The 23920-nt window shown below is 39.2% G+C and overlaps 1 protein-coding gene across 1 annotated transcript; it reads right to left on the minus strand.

The window, feature by feature from the left end:
• Positions 1-8972: 8972 nt before the first annotated feature.
• Usp26 (ubiquitin specific peptidase 26) lies at positions 8973-19252 on the minus strand. Its single transcript, XM_021153502.2, has 2 exons — positions 19197-19252; positions 8973-11567 (listed from the first exon to the last, which is right to left on the minus strand). Exon 2 carries the CDS (start codon positions 11488-11490, stop codon positions 8983-8985), a length of 2508 nt encoding a protein of 835 aa, XP_021009161.1. The 5' UTR covers positions 11491-11567; positions 19197-19252; the 3' UTR covers positions 8973-8982.
• Between the last annotated feature and the right edge of the window lie 4668 nt (positions 19253-23920).

Below are 23920 nucleotides of genomic sequence, written 5' to 3' on the forward strand. Positions count from 1 at the left end.
GAGGCCATGGAGGGATGATCTTTACTGGCTTGCTTCCCCTGGCTTGTTCAGTCTGCTCTCTTATAAAACCAAGACTACCAGCCCAGAGATGGTCCCACCCACAAGGGGACCTCCCCTCTTGATCACTAATTCAGAAAATGCCTTACAGCTGGATCCCTAACTGAAGCTCCTTTCTCTGTGATAACTCCAGCCTGTGTCAAGTTGACACAAAACTAGCCAGTACATGGAGTAACATGAGAGTAGGGCATAGGGGACAGAGCAATGATGGTTCAGTGGCTATGAGCACTTGCTGCTCTTTCAGAGGACACAGGTTTAGTTCTGAGACCCACATGGCAGTTTATAACCATCTGTAACTCCAGTTCAAGTACCTGATGCCATTTTCCAGTCTCTGTGTGCATCAGGAATGTACAAAACGTACATGCACACATGCAAACACTCACATGCATAAAAGTAAATAAAACCCTTTTTAAAAAAAAATAGTAAGGTATAACCTGATTTTGTAACACCAAATTGGTACAAAACAGTAATTGTTATTGTAACCATAAAACTGAATAGTTGGTTGAATTTTACATAGTACCCTGAAGAAGCTTTCCTATGAATTGGGTTTTTGTTGTTTTATCCTTATTACTGTCTATGTGAAATTTTGTTTCTAAAAATATTTTTCTTATCCTGTAAAAATCTAGCATTATAACATATAGTTTTCTTTTACAAAATGGATTGTTTTGCTCAGTCTTTTCTGAGTTTCTGGATTTAGCATATATGATGGTTAGCTGTCTGCCAACTTGGCTAGGGTTTATGCTATTTAGCCAAATAGTAATCTAAGGATGGCAATGCAGGTATTTTGTAAATGTAGTTATTATCTACAATCTAGTTGAGCTAGTAAAGATAATGTGTGTGAACCTGGTTAAACCTGCCTAAAGAGCAAAACCTGATTTTTTTCCTTAAGAAATTCTGCCTCAAGTATGCAGTAGTCTCTAGCCCAGCAGTTTGTGTATTTCAGACTCAAGACTCCTTGACTCCTACATTTGGTTCTAGCCTACTGTGCTACGTCTCATACTTTAGACTTGCCATCTGTATTAGTCAGTGTTGTCAAGATATATATAACCAATAGGATAGGTAGGTAGACAAATAGCGATGGGTAGATGGACTAATCGTGAGGGATTGGCTTATGTGATTAGAAAGGTCAAGAGGATTCATGAGCTGTATCCTGCTAGCTAGATTCTCAGGGGAACAGATGGGTGCAGTTCCAGCACAAATTCAAAGGTCTGAGAACCAGGGAAGTATTAATGTTTGCATTTCAAGGCCCACTGACCAAGAATGCTTGCCTGGGAGCAGATGGATATACTATCTGAAGCAGAGAACAAATATGCCTCCCCTTTATCTTTTTAATTCGAATCAGGTCTTCAATAAATTATAATGGCCAGCTCTATTTGTTAGCACAATCTACTCTCTTCTATCAAGTTAAACACTAGTATTTCCCAGAAAATCCTCCACAATATACCAGGAAATGTTTGCCAGCTGTTTAGGCATTCCTTTTCCTTGTCAAGCTAACATATAAAATTGACATCATTTCAATTATATGTACATAGATATGTATAAGTTATACATTGACATATACACAAATTTTGTTGATCCTGTTAGTCTGGTGAACTGTAGCAAAAAGAACACATTATGGTTGAAAGAGTAGCCTACCTATACTACTCCTTCAAACAGAAAAATTAGAAAGCATACATATATGTTGGCTAAATTATTCTAGGCATAGCTAGTTTTGTCTCCTATACTAGTAATTCCAAGCACTGAATTTTTAAATGTCTGTTAATAGAAACCAACCACTTTCTCCTTTGGGGGGGGGGGCAACTGCATGTGGTGTGCATATGTGTTCCTGTGCTTGTGAGTAAACATAAATGTGGAAGCCAGCAGTTTGATGTTTGGTGTCTAAATTGTTCTGCATCTTTTATATTGAGACAGTTTCTCTTGTTGAACCCAGAGCTTGCCTGTTTGGCTAGTCTAGCCAGTCAACTTACCCCAGGCATAGCTGTGGGGGATGTTTAAGTCAGTCTTGTGAAGGGAAAAGTGGGATGGGGCTAGGCACCACAAGCTCCTGTAAGTAACTCCTCCAAGGGAGTTAAAATATGCATTAGAATATGGCTCCAGGCACACCGGTGAGACAGCAAAAAGAAACTGAGGCCATGGTGGTGGCTATTTCTTGGAAGTTCTCACAGACAATGATACTCTTCGCACTCCTCCTAAGCCCAATGAGCAGGGCTTTCATTGGAGCACGGTGGTGTGGTGAGATACAATTGGCCAATGATTTAGGGGCTTGGGATGGGCTCAAACACTTAAAGCTTATGGGCTGGGCAATAAAGCTAGCTCTTCAGCCTGATGCTAGTGTCTGTAGTTGGATTTCCTGGAGGAAGTCATGTGACTCGTTGCCTCCCATCCCCCCACCCCAACCCCCCAGATACCCAGTCTTCCACCATGCACATCAGGCTTTCATGTAGGTGTGGGGTATCTGAACTTCAGTCCTTATGCTTGTATGGTTAAGTGATTTATACATCTTCCCAGGCCTTAAACACACTTTTAAGTTACAGAAACAAACATTTCTGTGGTTTCACCTATGGAATATTCTTAGTGGGTGGGTCAAAATTGAGCCATGAACCAGGATGGTGGGTCATACATAAATGGAGGTGCCAGAGTGGTGTACACTGTATCTGTTACTGATGCATATCTTGGATGAACTGTAACCACCTAATAAAACCATCTGGCAGTAGCCTCTCATGTTATCAACACAGCAAATTGAAGCATGAAAATGAGGTGACTGCTTATCTCTCAACCTCCTTTTAGAGAGATTAAATGTCAACTAAGGTACTTTGATTCTGAATTCAACAACCTTTGCAACATTTTACATAAGTATATTACACCACATAAAACCCAAAGAAATGTCACATTAAAAATCTTTGGATTTAATTTTGAGTATTACAACTAGAACATCTCATCTAGTCTTCCATCTGTCTGGTTGAGCCAGGGGATAGGAAGTTAAAACCAGAGTTCAACATTAAGGAAACCCTGTAAATGTCTATAGGATTTACAAAACCTGTATGTTGTGTGTATGTGAGGGGCACATTCATAGGCCAAATCCAGAAAGGGTCCCAATCCTGAGGGCCAAAATTCCAACCCTGCTGAAACTTTAATGGCAGCCTACTGATGACAGAGCTTACTTGAGTTACCAAACATGACTCCACTATCTGTAGAGCAGGTGTACAGTAAGAACTCAAGAAAACCTTGACCAGTGTATGGAGTTATGGGCATGCAAAAGGGGACTTCTGGCAGTAATGCTTAAAGGCACAAGCAAGGTTAAAACCAATGGCAATGCATAATGTCATGGCCAGTGACATGGAATGCTAATATAACGGGAAGGATGAATTATTCCATAATGCCATCAGGAGGACCGGGCATTAGACAGCTACAAATAAGCACTTGAGAAAGGCTCAGGAGCAAGGAGTCAGGCCACTGTTACAAGCCAAGGCCCACAGTATGTGGTGTCCATTAAAATATAGGGGGAAAGTTATTCCACCGTTTGGCTGGGGTTTGTAGGTCACCAGGGACCTCATATTCTGGGTTTGTGGCTGGGGACAGTATACTGTAACTAGGTACTCTCACACCTGCACAGCCAGTCCATCACAAACTAGGACTAGCAAGAGAAGTCCCACTTGCAGTATAGTTGAAATACCTTCTGTTGGGAAACTGAACATGCTTACTGGTAGTGATGAAAAGTATTCTGTCCTTTATTTGTGAGTATAGTATGTTGAAGTAGGTATACTTGAAGCTGAGGAGCAATACATGCTAACTAGCAGTTTCCATACCCTTAGCTGATCAGCTTGTATACTCACGTGGCACATATAGCAACATGCCTTTGAATCAAAACAGCTCTATTTCTACCTAACTGAATGCACCAATTTTACCTGTTATTAAGGTTTTTACTCTTTTGTAGGAGGCTCATGCCCACTGTAGCCAATAAAATTCAGTATGGCTTCCATTAAATATACTGTTACCTACATAACATATAAGTTAGCCTACAGTAAACTTGTGTGTAAACTCAGAAATTGGAATCATAATAGTAAAATAAAAAAATACATCAATGCTGCATATAATAGGAATATGCAAAGTAACTATAATCTTTATCTTTCTAACTGATGTTTTGATTTTAGTTACCCATTACCTTTTGTTTTTCCCGGGGGAAAAAAACCTCAGTAACTTTGATGTTTTAATATGTCCCAAACTGCACTTCACCAGTCTGCCTTTGTGGTGGATTTCCTTGACTTCTATTGGTGATGTGTGATAGCATATCACATAAAAAAGTCCTTATCCCAGTCACTGATAGCAAATGCTACAGGTAGTAAAAATTTAGGTTTCTGGCCAGAAAACAGTGCTATCATAAACTATCTATATGGGCCCAATCTAATCATAATTGTTCTTAAATGTGAAAAAAAAAAAGAGCCATTTCATTGTTAAGAACTAGGTCTAGGACTAGTGAGATTGCTCAGCTCTTCCAAACGTCCTGAGTTCAAATCCCAGGAATCACATGGTAGCTCACAACCACCCATAATGAGATCTGATGCCCTCTTCTGGCACATCTGAAGACAGCTACAGTGTACTTATGTATAATAATAAATAAATCTTTGGGCTGGAGTAAGCAGGGCTGACTGGAGTGAGCGGGGTTGAACAGGGGTGAGCAGAGGTCCTAAAAATTCAATTCCCAACAACCACATGAAGGCTTACAACCATCTATCTGTTCAGCTACAGTGTACCAATATACATAAAATAAATAAATCTTTAAAAACAAAGAACTTAGTCCAACATTGCTAACTTTGAAAATTGAGGGTAAGTGCCAAGGACTGTGGGTAGTTAGAAAAACACACATTCTGTGCTTACAACACCAACAATTGCAGCTTTGGTGACAACTTGATTTCAGCCTACTGATAACAACCTGGACTCCTGATATCTAAAATGAAAATGTAGTAGAATTTGTGTTATTTTGGGCTGTTGTGTTAACCTGTTAGAAATAAAAAGAAAAAAAAAATTAAGCAACATGAGTTTTGCTCCTGGGATTACCTAGAAATATGATTAATCAATCTACAATAAATAATAACTATTGAGTCAATGGTATAATTTTTAATATTTTATTTGAAACAACACATAGGCAGTATACAACTCAAACTTCCTCCTTTAGCTGCCCTGTATTTAGAAGTGCTACATGCTAAAGAACATTTCCAGTATAAAAACTCCCCACCAAAAATGACCTTGCAATCTCAAAATAAAAGATGTTAACTTTTTGTACCTTACAATTTTGGGGCCAGGTTTTAGGATGCACCTTTAATCCCAGGACATGGGAGACAGAAGCAGATGGGTCTCTATGAATTCCAGGCCACCTAAGGCTGCATTGTGAGATTGCCTCAAAAAACCACCCCCCAACCCCCATATCCAACTCTTTCTCTTCTACTCTCCTGTCTTTCCTGTTCTAAAGTCTATTTATGTACATGGGCTCAGAATTAAAGATGCCTGAAGACTGGAATTTAGAAGCCCAAGTGTTGGGAGTTTCCCTCTCTACATAAAACTCCCAACATCCTCAATTGTCTCAGTATTAGAAAGACTGAAAAATCCCTCATTCTGTCCATAATAGGTTTATACATAAGAGTATTTCAATCGAAAAGACTCTTATCATCCACACGCTTCAGCAATCTCAGGTCTCACTTCAATTGTCTACTACATTCTACACTTTACCTCTTAAGAAGAGAACCTCAAGCATTTACATTTGGTTTCCTCTTAAAGTGCATTATTTAGAGCTGAAGAGATGGCTCCAAAGCACCTATAATGAGATTCAAAGCTCTCTCCTGATATTTGGCCATACATAGAACACTCATTTATAAAAAATCAAAAACAAAAGGGCATTAACTGACTTCCCTAAAAGCACTAAATTCTTTTTTTGTTTGTTTGTTTTTCTTTCTTTTTTTGTTTTTTTTTTTTTTTGTTCGTTTTTTGTTTTGTTTGTTTTTCAAGACAGGGTTTCTCTGTGTAGCCCTGGCTGTCCTCGAACTCACTCTGTAAACCAGGCTGGCCTCGAACTCTGCCTCTGCCTCCCGAGAAAACACTAAATTCTAATTCACTCCTCAAAAGGCCATTAGAAATAATGCTATCAAAGCCAGATATAGTGGCCTCTACCTTTAATCATAGCACTTGGGGCTATGTAGTAGAAGCAAGTAGATTTCAAGGCCCGTTTTGGCCTACAATGGCAAGAAAAACCCCATCTTAAAAAGAAAAAATAAAGGGGAAAGAAAAGAAACACCTAGACCACTATATTGGAACTGGAACTACCCCATACACTAGGAGATAACCATATATTGGCCAAGATAGGATTGAAAACCATTCCTGTGTGCATGTAAGATAACATATTAGCACAACCATTTACTCCAATGCAGGTATATGCTATTATAGACACACTGCTTCAAAGGCAAGAGAAGACATTCCAGAAAGCACAGGCTTAGCATTACAAGTGCTAAGTCTGATTGCTCAGTGTTTACAGAAAATCATGCCTAGAATGCACATAGCTTTCCCCACATGGCAAATCATCCCCACAGACATTTTTCATGTAATATCAAAGCTTATTACTCAAGTTAGATTTTTTTAGGTCTTACTAGTCCATATTAAAAGCAGGTATTGTGTACTTGTTAAAGAAACAGAATGCCATGCTACAAAGATGAAAAACAATCCATAACTCCTCTTATAATGTTGAGTGCACGAAACCATTCAGTTTTGCAGATTAAGTCCTAGTATATAAAAGTCCTTTAATGTTACTCAAGTGACTCTTGGAGAAGATCAAACCGGTGAAGTGGGCTCAGATCATCAAGGGCCAACATGATACTTGTTAGCTTTGTCAGCAACAAAGCAGAAAGACATGCCAGTTCCTTGAGCATAAATCGGCTTTTCCATCCTTAAGATCAAGGTCTGAGGATACCCAGTACCTTTACCTCTGCGGAAAAAGGAGGACTTTGGGGTCCAGTGTCATCTACACATGTCCAAGTGGATTCAAATGTTTATCCGCCTCACTTATCATATATTGCCAGGACTTTGTTGAATTCAGTTGATACTTTTTACAAAACCAAATCATGACTAACAAAAAAAAAGTTTCTATGAAATGAGCAACTAAACAGTAAAAGGTACTGCACATACAAAAGCAGGGTCTCTGAAATGAATTGAACATTAGATTCTCCATTGGATTATTGCCCTCTGTAATAATACTGGGGATTAGTAAATCTGCAACAGAATCCACATATCCCATGAGTTCCCACCTTCCTGATGGTGCTGATTAGGCCACTCTTAAAACCACTGCATCAGAATACAGACGGTAGGGGTGTAGTCATGGCTTTGCTGTTATTTGGCATGAGTAGAGTCCAGGCTTCTACTTGGTCTCTGATGTACTTGTGAGCCCATGCTCAGACTCTGTGGGAACAGAAGTAGAAGCATCTTCAAGATTGACCAGAAAGAGAATCTGTGGTGAAGGGAATCTGGCTTCCAGAAGATACTTGACCAGAACAAGAAATCTCACTGTCTCAAGATCTCAATGGTATTGTAGCATGTAGCTTCCATTTTTGATGATGAGTTGAAGAGCAGCTGAGAAGCTGCCATTGGAACCTAGAAGTAATCAAAAAACCGTAGATGCCGTAAGCAAGTGAGGAACGTAGAATGAGAGGGCTGCAGTCAATGAGCAGTTAACCAGAGTTGTCATTTGGAAAAGGATATCCACTGAGGAGGAACACTCAAAGGCAAAGCATCTGGTTTGGCAGCTGGAAGAAAAGGCCAGGTGATAAGGAACCGCAGGATGCTCTATCAAAGAGCTGGAGGCCAAAAGTTATGACAGAGACATATCAGAAAGCCACTGAAGAGGTGGAAAAGTTCAAGCATCCAGATTGGCTACATCTGCAGACCAGGATCCTCCAGTGTCATCAGAAGGCTCTTAACTGATCTATTCTGTCCAGCTAATACAAGTACGGTGTCAACCATCTCAAATAGAGAATTCTGGAGAAAGGAGCACACAGTGGGCCCCGAGCACATGCAGAACTCCTTCAATTCCAGAAGTGGAAAAATTTTTTTTCCTAATAAGAAAATAACCCCATTAAAGACAAGACAACTAAAGACAGACACTGGAAAATAGACTTAACAGAATCAAACTATTTTGAAAACAGTTTATAAAACCAAGGCCTAAATCAGAACAGTAAGAACATTGTTCAGTGTTAATGAAAACTCCTACAAATCAACAAAAGCTAAATGCAGCCCTCTCCACATTTTTGTATTTTTTCCAACATGTGCAGCCATAAAATGTTCTCTTCTCTCTTCACTTCATCACCACCATTAATTGACATCCACTGTGAGAAAGCCAGGAGGGGAGGATGACACTGAAACATTTCAAATGTAGAGAGAGCAAGAGAGCAGCAAGCTGGGGTAACAGCGCTGGATAGACTCGTCTGAACTGTGCTGCGTCTGGGCATGTGTGGTTGTTCTTCTGATATATAAAAAGCTTTTCCATTAGAACTTATTATGCTGCCATGCAAGAAAGCAAGCAGAAATGAGAGAAAACATACCTTTTACTGGAAGGTTTATGACTGCAAGCAAAATAAGTCATTTTAATCGATATAAAAGCAACTTTGGATTATATAACTTCTGCCAAAATACTGAAAAACCTCACTGTCAATAATACATTTTCTGACAAAAGACTATACAAAAGTTACAGTTCCAAACTTGTCTAAGAGAACACTCATTAGCATGAGCTGTAATTATAAGACTGATGTGGTCAGGGTTGGAACAAACGTTTCTCTATAAATGTTCGTTGAGCTGTTGGTCCTGGGAGAATTATTAGTCCTTTTCTATCCAGTTTAGATAAGTGAGGCATTTGGATAGACATGTACTGTGAGGCACACACTCCTCTTCCTAACCCTTGGATGAGCTGGTAGACTGAGTTTCCTTTGCCAAGAGCTCTTCAAATATATCATTATGCATGTAAAAGAAGACATAGCCAGTCGAACTCCGACCCCTATATACAAAGTCCTCTTGGATCCTTGTTACTTGGAGATCACTATAAGTGAACCAACTCTGACTCTTGAAGTCAAAGGCATCATTGATATAGTGGCCTCCATTGGCACTGCTCCCAATATGGTTGATAACATTAACAAGCCTGTAAACATTTTCTTCTTTTTTATTTAACTTTGTTGGATCCCCCTTGTATGTAGGCTTTGCCTTCTTATGGAGATCATCACTGCATCGGGAGCTCTTACTGGAACCTGATGAGCTCTGTGAACCCTGACTACTATCCTGGGTATGTGAAAGTGTAGTTTTCCCAAGGGTTTCGGTCTGTTCCTGGGAGATTGGTTTTGGATGGCTTTGAGTAAGTGCCTCTAGGGAAATGTGCTTATCACTTCTCCCTTCATTACATTTCTCAGCCTGTTGGTACTTTTGGGCCTCCCTGATACTACCATAATCTAAATCACTAGGTCTATGCTCTTCCTCATGTTTCTTGAGTTTCTCGGTCTCCTTTGTAAGTTCTGACCCAATTATATGTGCTGTGTCACCTTTCCCTGAATTTTCCTGCTGCACTTTTCCACTCAACACTTCAGAGACTCTTTTCCCACTTTGTGCTTCTGACTCCCTGTTTGATCTGATGTTTATAGTTGAGAAACCCTTGGATCTAGGGGTCCTCACTGAATTAAAAGGCAATTTGAGTATTTCAGAACCCAACACTTCAAAGGGTTTTAATAAGTCAAGATTCTTAACATGTTCACCTGGGCGAAGGGGTGGGGGCGGTTTTGTGATTTTGCTACAATGACAAGACAGCCTTAAGTATTTGGAAACAAGGATGGGCCGCTCATCCTTCTTTATTACCCATGACTCATTAAACTGATAGCGTTTCAGATGAACAATAATAACCCTGGGTAGCTGGCCAAACCTGTGCGATGAAACAGATTTGTCGTACAAACACTTTTCACACCTATGCTCAAGCTCCTCTGCACTAAAGAAAAAATCTAAAGTGGACTGGATGGACATGTCTTCCCCTCCTTGGGGAATGTTGATAGAAAGGTATCTACTTGGTTCTCCCTTAAAAAGAGTCAGGCCACAAGCTTTACAAAAAATGGAGCTTAGCAACTCAAATTCAAAATTATTGGTTACAGGACAAACGGGCATTTTGTTGATAGTAGCATAATCAGCAAAAATGTCTTTAAGTAAATAAAAATCCCCCGACTCATTTTCAGACTGCCACATCATGGTTATTCTTTGGAAAGTCTCCTTCAACTGAACTAAACAGAGACTTAAAAACTCATGAGCATCATTCTGCCTGTCAGCAGCAAATATCTCTCCAAATATGGGGAGGGCTTTTGTAATGCCTATAAGTAACTTCTGTCTAAATCGTGCATTGTAAATATCTTTCAAAACAAGCAGTTGCATCAAGCGCATGTTAAAATCATCTTTGGGAGCTTTAATCCATGGGAAACCCTGGTTGAATAAATCATTAATAAACAGTGGTATTGAGCATAGAGACTGTAATACAACATTTATATAGCAGGTGTTTCCCACATTAGGCAGGCCTTGCCACAATTTCTCTGGGTAAAGCAAGCATGTTTTCATATACTCATGCCAATCTAGGCCGTTCTCAATACCGTGTGTTTCCAACAGAACTGGAGAAAATAATTTTGTAATGAGATCATTAAGATCACGAACATCCACACCACTATCTTCAGGATAGTTGGTCTCAAGTGGAAATCCAAACCCTGACTTACTGATGTCTACTTCTCTTACATTCCTTTCTTTTCCATTTTCATTAGATATACACACCACTAAATTTGCCTCAAAGTCCCTGATACTGTCCTTCAGGTTGCTCTGATTTTCATTCTTTGCTAAATCAGAGAAAAATCTTTTCCTCTTTATGAATTGGGTTTCTAATAATCCTACACTGTGAAGAAAGGCTGATGAGGATGGAAGCAAAGACAACTCCTGAAACATGCACATTTCACTGTCTTTGGGTGTTTCAAAGCACTCACTATTTGTTTCACATGAACTTCCAGAGTCATTCAACTCCTGTGCACTTGTGCTAGGCTCACCACATCTCTCATAACTTCTGGCTGGCTGAATACTACCTTGATAGGTTTTGTCTAGGAATCTCTTCAGTTTTCTGGCATCTGTGGTGGTGAGTTTCTCAACAAACAAGAAATCATTATTTTTAAAAGTCAAATGTAGGTAATTCTGGTCTTCGCCATAGGTTTGAAGGACCACACTTTTAATATTATTGTGTAGTTGCAAAGTCTTAATCTTTCCAGTGCTGAAATAGAGAATCAGCTTGACTTCTCTTTTTCCTATACATGTTTCAATGAGTGCATTTCTTGACTTGGACATTCCTGCCTTTGCACTCCACATCTGGACTTGAGCATTTATCAATATGGGCTCCATAATTCTTTTTTCTTTGCAAGTAAACTCACGTATACTGATTAGCAATCTCGGAGTTTCTATTTGTTTCCCAAGTTTACCTAAGGAGACAACAAAGAAACAGCACATAACTTTTCACATACCATGATTATTTCTAATGTTGGCTTTATACGAAAATCATGGGTCTGTAACCCTTTAGTGACTAACCCAACACCATTTGAGAAAAATCCATGGTTGTAAGAGGACAAAAAATCTTGATTATCAACCCAAGAACATGATTTTAAAAATCCAAAAAAGTTCTTTCATTTCTGAGAGAAATACTTATATAAAACCCAAACTCCATTCTTATGCACTGAATCTCTTTTCCTCTGCAGTATTGTTTTCCATTCTAATTAAATTTCAACTTTCCAATAGAAATTCTAAAACTTTCAACGACTTTTAAGACACAATTAAAAAGCATACTGAACAGTATCTTGTGTATAGACATATAATGTGCTAATCTTCCTGACACAGAATGACCTCACAGGGAAGCCAAAATAAATGTTGAAGCAATTAATTAGAAGTACTACATAGCCCTTTCCTCAACTGCAGATGGATATCCCGATGAGTAGAGAAATTCAGACATTGGATACTGAGTGCATCTATCTACCTCCTTCTAATGCCAGTTACATCACCTTCTTTTATTTGGCACTGAGGAAAATTCCATACATTTTACCCTTCATTGCAAAAGTTAAAAAATAAATAGCTTTCTAACTAAGATGATTTTGGTAGCCAGCTCTGCAATTTGACCAAACTGAGTGGGGAAGCTCTTAGTTATAGCGCATGCTTCGAATGAAAAAAAAATCCAGTGTCAATAACCCAAAATAAATTTTACAAAACTAGTGTAAAAGGATCAGATATATTTAATTACTGAAATGTAAACTTTCCAGAGTACTCGGGGGGATTTACAGCAGAAATCATGCTCAGTGAGTCATTGGAAGTTAGGTTTTCTCCTGAATAGTTAGTATTCTCCCTTAGTCTTGCCTATGCTGTTACCTAAGTCAGCAAACTGTCAGTATCAGGAAAAAACTTCTGCTTAATCTGTGCTTAAATGACCAAAAATTGAAAACTGGTAGTATATGATGAAGTTTTTGTTCTATGCAGGAGTTGTGACCACCCATATATAAAAGTGCACATGCTCCCGAGTTAAACAATGATTATCTTTATCATAGTGGAAACTTTCCATATAAACATTTAGGCATAGCAGCAAATTTAAGCTTTCTACATTTGAGGAAGATATGGGGAGGTTCAATACACGTTTCTCTGTGTAGCTCTGGCTGTCCTGTAAATCACTCTGTAGGCCAGGCTGGCCTTGAACAAAAAGTTCCCACCTTTCTGCTTCTTCTTCTTCTTTTTTTAAAGATTTATTTATTTATTTATTTATTATATGTAAGTACCCTGTAGCTGTCTACAGACACACCAGAAGAGGGAGTTATATCTCGTTGCGGATGGTTGTGAGCCACCATGTTGTCGCCGGGATTTGAACTCAGGACCTTCGGAAGAGCAGTCAGTGCTCTTAACCACTGAGCCATCTCACTAGCCCCACCTTTCTGCTTCTTGAGTGCTGGGATCGAAGGTATGCAACATGACATCTGACTTCAAATTCTCTAGATTATGTACAGTTCACTGTTCTTCTGTGGATGCTAAGCACGGGTTTAAACATTTTTCTCTCCACAACAGTTTTAAGCGGTCTTTAGCTTGTTTAAATATTCAACAAAACCTACACCTTAATATTCAGATCTACTTTCAGAGTTTCTACAATCCCCAATCAATCTGTACACTATCCTCCCAAAAATGTAGTGTCCTTTCTCTCTAATGATACTCATAATAATTTAAATCTTCTTGGCATTTCTACTCTCGATATTCAAAAAACAATTAGGAGCTAGGCATAATGTCACAAGTCTTTAACCAGAGCACTTTGGAAGCAGAAGCAGGTGGCTCTCCAGGAGTTTGAGGTTGGCCCAGTCTACTTAATGAGCTCTAGGATAGCCAGTACTGCATAGAGACCTATCTCATACAAAACAAAACAAAAGGCAGGAGATGCGCTCATGAAACTGTACCTGTATTTTTCAATATTTCCTTAAAGTTTGACATACATTTCATTTCTGAATAAAGGAAATTACTTTAGCCTCACTGAGTGTGAAAAGCAAATGGATGGAACTAGAAAATATCATCCTGAGTGAGGTAACTCAGACCCAAAGGGACATACATGGCATGTACTCACTAAAAGTGGATATTAGCCAAAAAAGAACAGAATACCCAGGATAAAATCCACAGAACTCAAGAAGGTTAATAAGCTGAAGGACCCAAGTGACGATGCCTCATTCCTAATTGGGAGGGAGAAGAAAGCAATCACAGGAGGGGGTAGAGGAACCTGAGTGGGAAAGGGGACAGGGAGGGGAAAAGGGGAAACGTGGAGAAAACAGGTCTGAAGCCCTAAGAGCCAGCAGAAAGAATGGAAACAGGTAACCTCGGGAGATAGGGGGTAGGGAACCCTCCAGAATGTACCAGAGACCTGGGAGGTGAGAGACTCTCAGGACTCAAAGGGAGGGATCTTAGATGAAATGTCCTACAGTGGGGAGAGGGAACTTGTAAAGTCCACCTCCAGTAGAAAGACAGGGCATCAAGTGGAGGGATGTGGTTGTCATCTGACAGTCAAAAAAAAAAAACCTCTGACCCAGAATTCTTCCTGTCTGAAATAATGTCAGGGACAAAAATGGAGAAGAGCCTGAGGGAAAGGAGGTCCGGTGATAGGCCCAAATTTGGATCCAGCTTAAGGGGAGGCCCTAAGGCCTGACACTATTACTGATGCTATAATGTGTGTACATGACTGCCTTCTGAGAGGCTCAGATGTAGATAATTACACCCAACCATTGGACTGAAGCCAGGGACCCCTGAAGTGGTGGAATTAGGGAAAGGCTGGAGGAAGCTGAGGAGGAGGTCAACCCCATAGGAAGACCAGTTGTCTTAACTAACCTGGGCCCCTTAGATCTTTCAGACACTGAGCCACCAGGCAACATACACCACATGATAAGAGGCCGCCAACTCGTATACATCAGTGGACTGCCTGGTCTGGCCTCAGTGAGAGAAGATGAGCCTAACCCTTGAGACTTGAGGCCCCAGGGAGTGGGGAGGATTGGTGGTGTGGGAGTTGGGGTGGAAGGGTGGAGACATCTTCTTGGAGACAGGGGATGGTGTGTGAGAAGGTATGGGATGAAGAACAGTCAGAGGACCAGGAGGAGGTAACCACTGGACTGTAAAAATAGATTAGAGAATAATAAAAAGATAACAAATAGTTATATCTTATACAAGAAGTGATCTACAAGGCAGGTATGGTGGCTTATGCCTATAAACATAGCACTTTGGAGACTGAGGCAGGAGAATTTCTACATGTTCAAGGCTATCCTTTCTTACATAGTTTCAGGATTGTCTGAGATACACAGTCAGATTCTGTCTCAAAAATTCCAAAATTAAAGAGTCATAGTCTGGAGATAGGTACACAAACTCTAGAAGGTTGTTTCCAAGCAATGACTATAAAAAATTATTTGTCTGTTCTCCTTCACTGACATGAGTAAGCTGTGTTCATCTGAAATAAAATCAAGTACTTGTTTATCTCAATTGAGTAGGTTAAGGTTAACATGTAGAAGGTGCTGTGGTAAAAGTTTTAATTATCATGTTTCACCCTTGTTTTAACTATGCTGGGAATTGTACTTAAGTCCTCACACATGCCAAGCATATGATCAATCACTGAACTATACTCTCAGCCCTCAGAACACTCAGAAAACATTTGAGATAATAGGGGAAAGATATAACTAGTGTATGCTAAGAAGTCCTGCTTAGTTACCTCACTGGATAGAAACAATAAAGGTTCTAAAAGGTAGTGACCTAGTCCATGTATGTAGGGAGTGGAAATAATAAAATATCATATATTTGCCACTGGGGCTCATAATAAAGTTCTGGCTGCCTCTAATGAGCCCAAGCAAAACCTCTGAAAATGAAACCTTCAATTTGCACTTCTTTGAAATTATGAGTATCTACGAGGTTTTAGGCAAGGTCAGTGGCACTATCAGATTCCATTCAATGGACTGAAGTTAGCCTCAAAGCTGTCTTGGAGGACTTGTTCTATGGAAGTTTGATTCTAGATACGATATCATTAACAAGCATATATAATTAATAAAGAACACTGCATTTCCCAAGAGAATCTAAAAGGCTTCCTCCAACAATGGCTTAGTGTTCCTTACATCTGAACTTCAAAAGTATGTGAATATGCTGAGTTTGGTAAATGAAAAGGGGCACTCTGAAAGCCAGGAGCATTATCAAAAGCAACTCTGCATTAATTCATCCATTACTTCATTAAAAAATAGACATGGAATGCTAAAAACCACTATAAATTTGTGGGGATACAATACTGTAAAGAAATACAAAATCCAGGCTTTTACCAAACTCTCTGTAGCAGAGTTGAAAAACTTACACATAGGGCTAGGGATATAGCTCAATAGTAGATTACTTGTCTAGTATGTGAGGCCCTGTGTTCAGTACTAATCACCTAAAAATATCTAAGAAAACAAAAAATATATATACATAAAATGAATAGGACATATTGTAGCAATTATCAAAGAAAGGGTGTTGGTGGAGGGGTGGATAAGCTTACTTGTTAATTACATGCTACACAAACACAAGGACCTGATTTAATCTCCAGAACCTATAAACAATGATGGTGCCTACTTATACTTTCAGCAGTGAAGGAAAGACAGGAGAATTCCTGGGGTTTCCTTACCAGAAAGACTAGTCTAATCAATAAGTCCTATGCTCCTGAGAGATGCTGTCGAAAATAGAAGGTAGGCATTTGAAGAGCAATACCTGAGGTTAACCTACATTTGCAAATACACAGCAGGCATACATGCATAAACAAGTGCTTGTACATGTACGTGTACACACACACAGACACAGTGAGAGAGAGAGAGAGAGAGAGAGAGAGAGAGAGAGAGAGAGAAGGGGTTAGAGAGAGGAGAGGTAGGAGAGAGGAGGGATAAATGGGGAGACAGAAAATAGAGAGAGCAACCTCCTCAAAGAAAAGGAGAGCAAAGGAAAATAAATACACTATACTATTGGTAATGGGGGTAGGCTTGCTTTAGACTTGTGGACACCTGGCAATAATATATATCTGCGTTCTAGATGGGAAAAAGACTAAACACAATTCCCAATTTCAGGGAGAAGTGTAAAGGCATCTGCAGTGAAAGACAGTACTGAAGGCACTGTGGAAGAGCAGGAAAGCAAATGGCTTCATAACCTTGCTAAGCAGCTCCATGGTACAGGGCTGCCTTAGACTTACAGGCATGGATGTACAATGGGATCAATCATCAGTTTGCTTTTCTCCAGTGCCAGTTGTCCTGGGGCAACATATACAAATAGGAACTCTGATTTTTGACTTGTTGGTGGATTCCACTCATTCCAACGTAACCATACAAGAAAAAAGAAATAGCAGAGCTGTAAGAATAAAGAAGGGTATGCTCATAAACATGGCCTTTAAAATTGATGAAATGTCTCAGCAGTTCAGAATGCTTACTGCTTTTGGAAAAAGGACCCAGTTTGGTTCTCAGACCTCATATCAGGTAGCTCCAGGGATAAGATGCTATTATGTCCTGGCCACTGTGGATAACTGCACTTAATGTACATAAACCTAGATACACACACATACACAAAAACAAAAATAAAATAAATCTTTGAAAAGAAAAGTAACATGAGGACAGAGGATTAAAATAGACGAAGATGTGGACCTGGGGCATGGCTCAGTTGCTAATGAGTCCATGGGGACTTGCTGCCATGCTTTACAATCTGAGTTCAATCTCCCAACCCAAATGGTGTAAGGAGAGCACTGATTACCTAGAATTGTCCTGCCCACCATGTGTAATGACATCCATGTGCTCACATGATTACATATACACAAAATACATGAAACATAATAAAATATTAAAATACATATAGGGATATGCTCCATAAATTCTGAGGCTATAGTTGTAACATCAGTTGCAGAGTCTCTCTTATTTTAGTAGCTGTAATTCTGTCTCCTGCGTCTAAGCAGCTGTCAACAAGTTAAAATACTTCCTTCTCCTATTGTCCTTTCGTCTTCCTTTTTGTTTTTCTATTTTCTATTCATTCTCAACTTGTCCCCTAAGCTGGAAGCAAGCAATAAGAAACGAGGACAAAACTGAATGTTACGTGTATGTGGATTGGGTTGAAAGCAGGCAGGATCAGGTATAAGGGGTAGGCAAGTTGAGATCTGATGAAAGGAAAGAAGAAACCACCCTCTCCTTTTTTCTACCCTTCACGTTTGGGTTAAAGGTCACCACATCAAGAGCTGCACTGCCTCTAAAGCATTAGCAATTAAATCCAGTCATTCTGTTCGTTTCCAGTATCAGTGTGCCTGGCTTTTCAAAACGATTGGATCAAGACAGATTTTCTCCTTGCCTGTCTGGCTTAAAGGTGCATTTCCACACTCAGCACACATCCAAATCATTGTATAGCAGAGAAATGCCATTACTTCGCCTCTTGACATACACTGCACATAAATCACTCTATAGGAGGTCCTGACCAAAATAGGAAGAATTCTCTAGACTAGCAAATTGTTCCCATGAACTATTCCAGCTTTGTATTCTGTCTGAGAGATATTTGGCAGAGCATGTATTTTATTCTTTAAAAATGATTATGTTAGTGCTCTTAATAAGACATAGCTGAGAACAATGCATACATAATTTTCAAAAGATAAATATTATTTCACTAAAGAATGTTCTCTCATGAAAAAGCATGTATTCCCTATACAGCATGAGAGAAATTCTTGACATTAATTCTTTCTCTACTGTAACCTATCATCTTAGTATTTTATAGACCTTATTTCTAACTATTGTTTCTTTATTCACCTACTAACCAAAATATCTTTTCTTATTTAGTTGACTATGGGACAAAGAAAAATATAAGGCAGTAAAAAAATTCCTGCTCTCAGACAAGTTATCAGACAAATAATACAAACAATAGCAGTACAAGGAAAAATGTATTAATTAAAAGCCAATACATGTGTTACCAAAGTCTATGTGTTACCATCTGCCCCCTCAACTTCTCATAGTATTTTCTCTTTTTATATTGTGTAAGGGAGGAGATTGGTGCTATTTGTGTATGAGTGGGTGTAGAGGTCAAAGGTCAACCTTGAGTGGTTTTTTTTTTTTTTGGGTCAGGAGCCACCAACCTCCACTGTGTTCTTAAATTTTTATTATTTTGTGTTTTGCCTACATGCATGTTTATTCATCATGTGCACCTAGTATCCAGAGGCCAGAAAAAGAGGTTGTATTCCCCTATAACCGAAGTTGTGCTGAGTTTTGAGGTACCATATAGTTTATTGAAGCAAATTTAAGTCACATTAGTTTTCAAAGTGTATGATGTGGTAAGTACATGCCTTTAATCCCAACCCTTGGGAAGTAGAGGCAGGAGAATTAAAAAAAAAATTCAAGGTCACCTTCAGCTAAACAGGGCATTCATAACCAGTCTGGGTTATATAGGCAGTGTCTCAAGAAAACCAGAAAACAATCCCATGAAGCAATCATGCCAAAGGAAGTTTCAGGAAAAGGTGACTACCCAAGAGAGATGCCTTTTTTGACCCATTATAGGGGTACAGAAAATTGTAAGAGAATTCAACTTACCAGAGACTGGCAATGGATGCTAAATGCAAATGAAGCAGCTTCCCAACTCAGCAGTGTGTGTATATGCCAAGGGAAAACAACCTATTAGGACAGAAAACCGGATTGTGAGTCTACAAAATCTTGGAAACATGCATACCTGTGGGGTTGTTAAGTCTTGGAAACATGCACACCCCGTGAGCAGGAATTTACTTGTTCTTCACAATGAATAAGAAAATCTGCGATTTCACATGGTAGGTTGGCATCCCCAGAACAGAATTTCCTTAACAGTGGTGACTGCAGAAGTGGCAGCTTTGGCCTGTGGTAGTTGTCAACATTTGAGAACAGGCATGGATGGGTCTTCTGCCTTTATGTCTAAATATTTTATTGTCTGAAACTTATATCCCATTTACTGCTAATCCTTTCTTCCAATCATTTTACTAAACATATGCACATATTACCAATGTGGTGGTATATACATTTGATTCTGCAGACTGCTGACCATTGTTTCTTAAACACAACATGTTGGTCACTAGATCACTCTGACAGCTTAAAAACAAAAAAAGTCTAATATACAGAAGGCTAAACAAAAAGGGTCTTGCTCGTTTTCCTTATGTATGCAGCTAACAGTCAACATTTGTTGTTGTTTTCCTTTCAATCTTAGGCATCTAGCCTAGCATTAGAACTCAACTTGTTTTCATGGACTTTTCATCTCATTTCTTTTCTCTCCCCTGTCTCTGCCACATGATACATTCTAATCTCATAGACATTTTGAACAAAGACCCAGTCATTAGATGAACATAGAGACAATAGAAAAAATGGGGAGAAATCACAGCAACAAGGGAACTTATTCTGTCCCAAAGTACAGGAGAACCACAATGGAGCAGTAACCATCAAATAACATGAGCAAAATATCACTGCAAAAGTTTGTCCAGAAAATAATTTACTCCTTCCCTAGCGTATGTTGTACACTAGTTAAGACACAGTATTAATGATCTCAAGCAGTTTCTATGTGCCTGTCACTACTGTGGATCCACATTCTCTAATTACCAAAGGCTAAAAACAAAATGAGAAGGTAGGTCTGGGACGAAATTTAACAACAAGGCAACATTAAACTTAAAGAGATCACAGTCTAGACTAAAGTTGGAGAGAATAAAAAAATGGCATCTGTTTTAATTCTTTCAGAGATACAGAGAACACAAGGCTGCTAGTCAGTCTTGTGGGCAGTTAGTTTGGTATTAAAAAACCATAACAGTAAGCATATGATCTGAACAATAATGAAGGTAATCAAGTTTCAGGGGCATCTGAAATAAGATTAGGAGTTCAAATTAATATTGAATTGAAAAAGCTTTAGGCCGGCCAGTGGTGGCGCTCGATCCCAGCCCTTGGGAGGCAGAGGCTGGTGGATTTCCGAGTTCCAGGCCAGCCTGGTCTACAGACTGAGTTCCAGGACATCCAGGGCTACACAGAGAAACCCTGTCTCAAAAAAGAAAGAAAAAGGAAAAGAAAAAGCTTTAGAACCGTCTTATATGGGGATTCACTGGTTCTAATATTCATCAAGATGAACCAAAAGGTAGGACTGTAGCCAGTTCAAGGTAGACCAACCAAATATTAACTGCCACTGCAAGAGGATTCCTTGGGTTCCTCAAAACTCCTATATATAGTTCCCCATCTCACACTTTGTGTGCAAACTTACCTAACTACAATCGTCTTCCCAGGATGACCTGTAAGCACAGTTTTATAAGATGTCCCATGCTGATGCTCTTTCCCCAGAACTATCAGTCCGCAGTTCAACAATCCATGTGTTCTCTGGTCCAAACCATTCTTTGCTACATTTGCTAATATACCCCTGACATCTGACTATAGAGAGCTACTACCCAACATAAATAGGTTTAGGCTCTATCCCATAGCAACAACTTCAAAGCCCAGGTAAATCTAGGTTCCTGTTCCACAAAGCACAGTTCTTCTAAAAGAGGCAAGCATCACAAGTAAGAAGATGGTGATATATGTACAGATACTGACTTTGGATTTATGCCTGAAACTTGAGCATCTCCTCTTGTGAGGGAAAATCTAAGATAAATTATAAGATTTTTTCATACTATATGCCTCGGTGAAAGTAGGATGTTGAAGTCTAAGTAAGGAAAACAAATAGGAAACAGACAAAGACAGCCTGTGGTAATAAGAGTTAAGCCCATCCATTATTCTAATAATCTCCCTTGGGTCAACGTCATCCTTGGAACATTTATGACCGCTAGAACAATTTTGAAAAGAGTTAACATCTCATTCCAATTGAGTAGTGAGAAGGTTCAAGTTTTTATCTAGCAGAACATAACATCTTACAAGGATTCCTTTATACGTGACTTTATAGCAATGCCATACCTTACCCCCAAAGCTGCAAGGAGACACTTTAAGGATATTAGTGGAGTAGATTCAGCTTTGGGGTTCAATCAGGGGTGTTTTAGGCTCCACACGACACAAGGGGGCACTACAGCATTTTCCTTACCAAGGCAAAGAGGGCAGGGAAGTCAGTCTTCATCTGACTTAAGAATAAACACATTCCAGGTTTAAAACTTGGTAAGAGAATTTTAAATAGCCACTGTTTGCAAAAAAGAACCTGGAAAATGTAGTAAGTGCCACCAGGGCTCAAACAAAAATCTATCAGAATGACTTCCAAATTTTGAATAGGAAAAAAAAAATCTAAAGTTGACTTTATTCATTCTATTTTAAAATATCTTAAAATAGCCTTAATATTGACTATTTTTAAATACCATTAATACTGGTAAAGAGGAGGAAGAGATGGAGGAACCAGAGGGATCAGGGACATACCACAAGAACATAGCCTAGAGAATCAACTGACTGGGAGTCATGGAAACTTGAGATCAGGGAGCCTGTAAGTGGGGGGGGGGGTCTGACCTAGGTCCTCTACATATATGTTATGGTTAAGTGACTTGGGGTTCTTGTGGAAGTCCTCAAAGTGGGACTTGGGATTGTCCCTGACTCTTTTGGATACTTGTACGACAGTTTTCCCACTACTGGATTGCCTTGTCCAGCCTTGATGTGGTAGTATATGCCTGGTCCTATTGTAGCTTGTTATGCTGGGTTTGGTTGATGCCCCTTAGAGGCCTGCTCTTTTCTAAGGGGAAGAGGGAGGGGGCTGGAAGTCTTCAGGGAGGAGAGGGCGGGGAAACTGTCGTAAAGATATAATAAATGAGAAAAGAGCAATAACTCAAAAAGAAAATATTTATAGGGCAAAATGATGGGATTGGCTTGCATTTAGGAGGCATAGGGTAACCAACAAGTTCTTGAATCCATTCAAAAATATTTGGATTGGAACTTTTCTGTATTACATGCCCATGGGTTTTCATGACTGTGACTATGCAAATGGTATAACAAATAATAATTAATATTGACATATTATACCTGGTGCCAAGTTAAAGCCAACAGTATATCAAGAAATACAGATTCTTTCCTTTATAGCCTATTTGTTTCTTCAAAACACAAATATGACCCACATATGCTTGCCCCCAAGAAGTTTCTCAGTAATTACACAGGCTTGTATGGGATATGTCACTTAATCATATAGATATACAAATGAAAAAGGAAGAAAAATACATTCACAAGAGTAGGTTAATCAATAATGTATCGATTTGCTCAGTGACTCTTGACAAGGGTCAGAATTAATGAAAACTTCTTTGAGAACTCGCAATTTTCTCATTGGAAGTGACAGTGAGTTGTGCTAGACAGTTTTTACTGTAGTTGTCTTCAGAAATTTCTCGTGTCCTTTTTCATTTGGGGGTGTTGATTTTATAAGTTTCAAACACTGAAGCAGGGCTATGCCCTTTATGGAAGCATAAAATTTATACTGTAAAAATTTGTCCAAGTTCTTCATTCCCAAAAGATGAAAATAGGCTCATGAATAAATGACTGATTTGATCAAATTCCCTTGTATTCTTTTGCTATCAAGTACATACAGTCAATATGTCTGTCACCATAGCAAAGGTCTGCGTTCAGAACTCACTAATCCCTTCTATACTTCTGTCTTCTGGATGGATGTGTGTAAACAAAGAAAGTGGATCTCTGAGAGGGTCCAGGACATTTTCAATATATAGATGCTTATGCTGCTTGGCTACTTACTTCTCTGCTGAGGGGATAAAACCATACGGAGAAGCTAAATGGACCCTAGGGGAATGATTTACTGGTAAGGATCAATTTTTTAGTGGGGAAAAAATGTGCCACAAATACTCAGGATTTTCAACATGTTCTAATTAGTGTGCTGAAGTGGTGGGTTGCTGTCAAGCATGTGGTTTTCCATATGAAGGCTATTTCATTATATGAGAGCAGTTAGCATTGCAATCTAGGGGAGAAAGAGTAGTGTTTACTCTCCGGAGATATCTTCACCTCTAGCTACAGCCACAATGGGATTGATAACACATCTGAGGAAGCATCAAACTAACTTATTTTAAGAAATTCAGAGTAGCAGGAGCTACGTGTAGACATGTATGCAAATAATAAAACAGTTGATATATCATTTATTATTTGTGAAACAACCTAAATAACTGATAAGTAACTGCAAATAGTTATTCTACTGGACACATATATGATCTATAAAAGATTAGAGTAGGCATAGTTTAATACACTGCCAGTTTTAGAAAATGTATGCACTTCCAAGGGACAGCTACTGAAGTCTCAGTGACCTAACTCCTACCTCCCACATCTCTAACACCTCTTCCATGGTGCAGAGTACATGG

The sequence above is a fragment of the Mus caroli genome, unplaced genomic scaffold (genome assembly GCF_978045245.1).
Source record: "Mus caroli unplaced genomic scaffold, Mus_caroli_1 scaffold_5, whole genome shotgun sequence".
Taxonomy (NCBI): domain Eukaryota; kingdom Metazoa; phylum Chordata; class Mammalia; order Rodentia; family Muridae; genus Mus; species Mus caroli.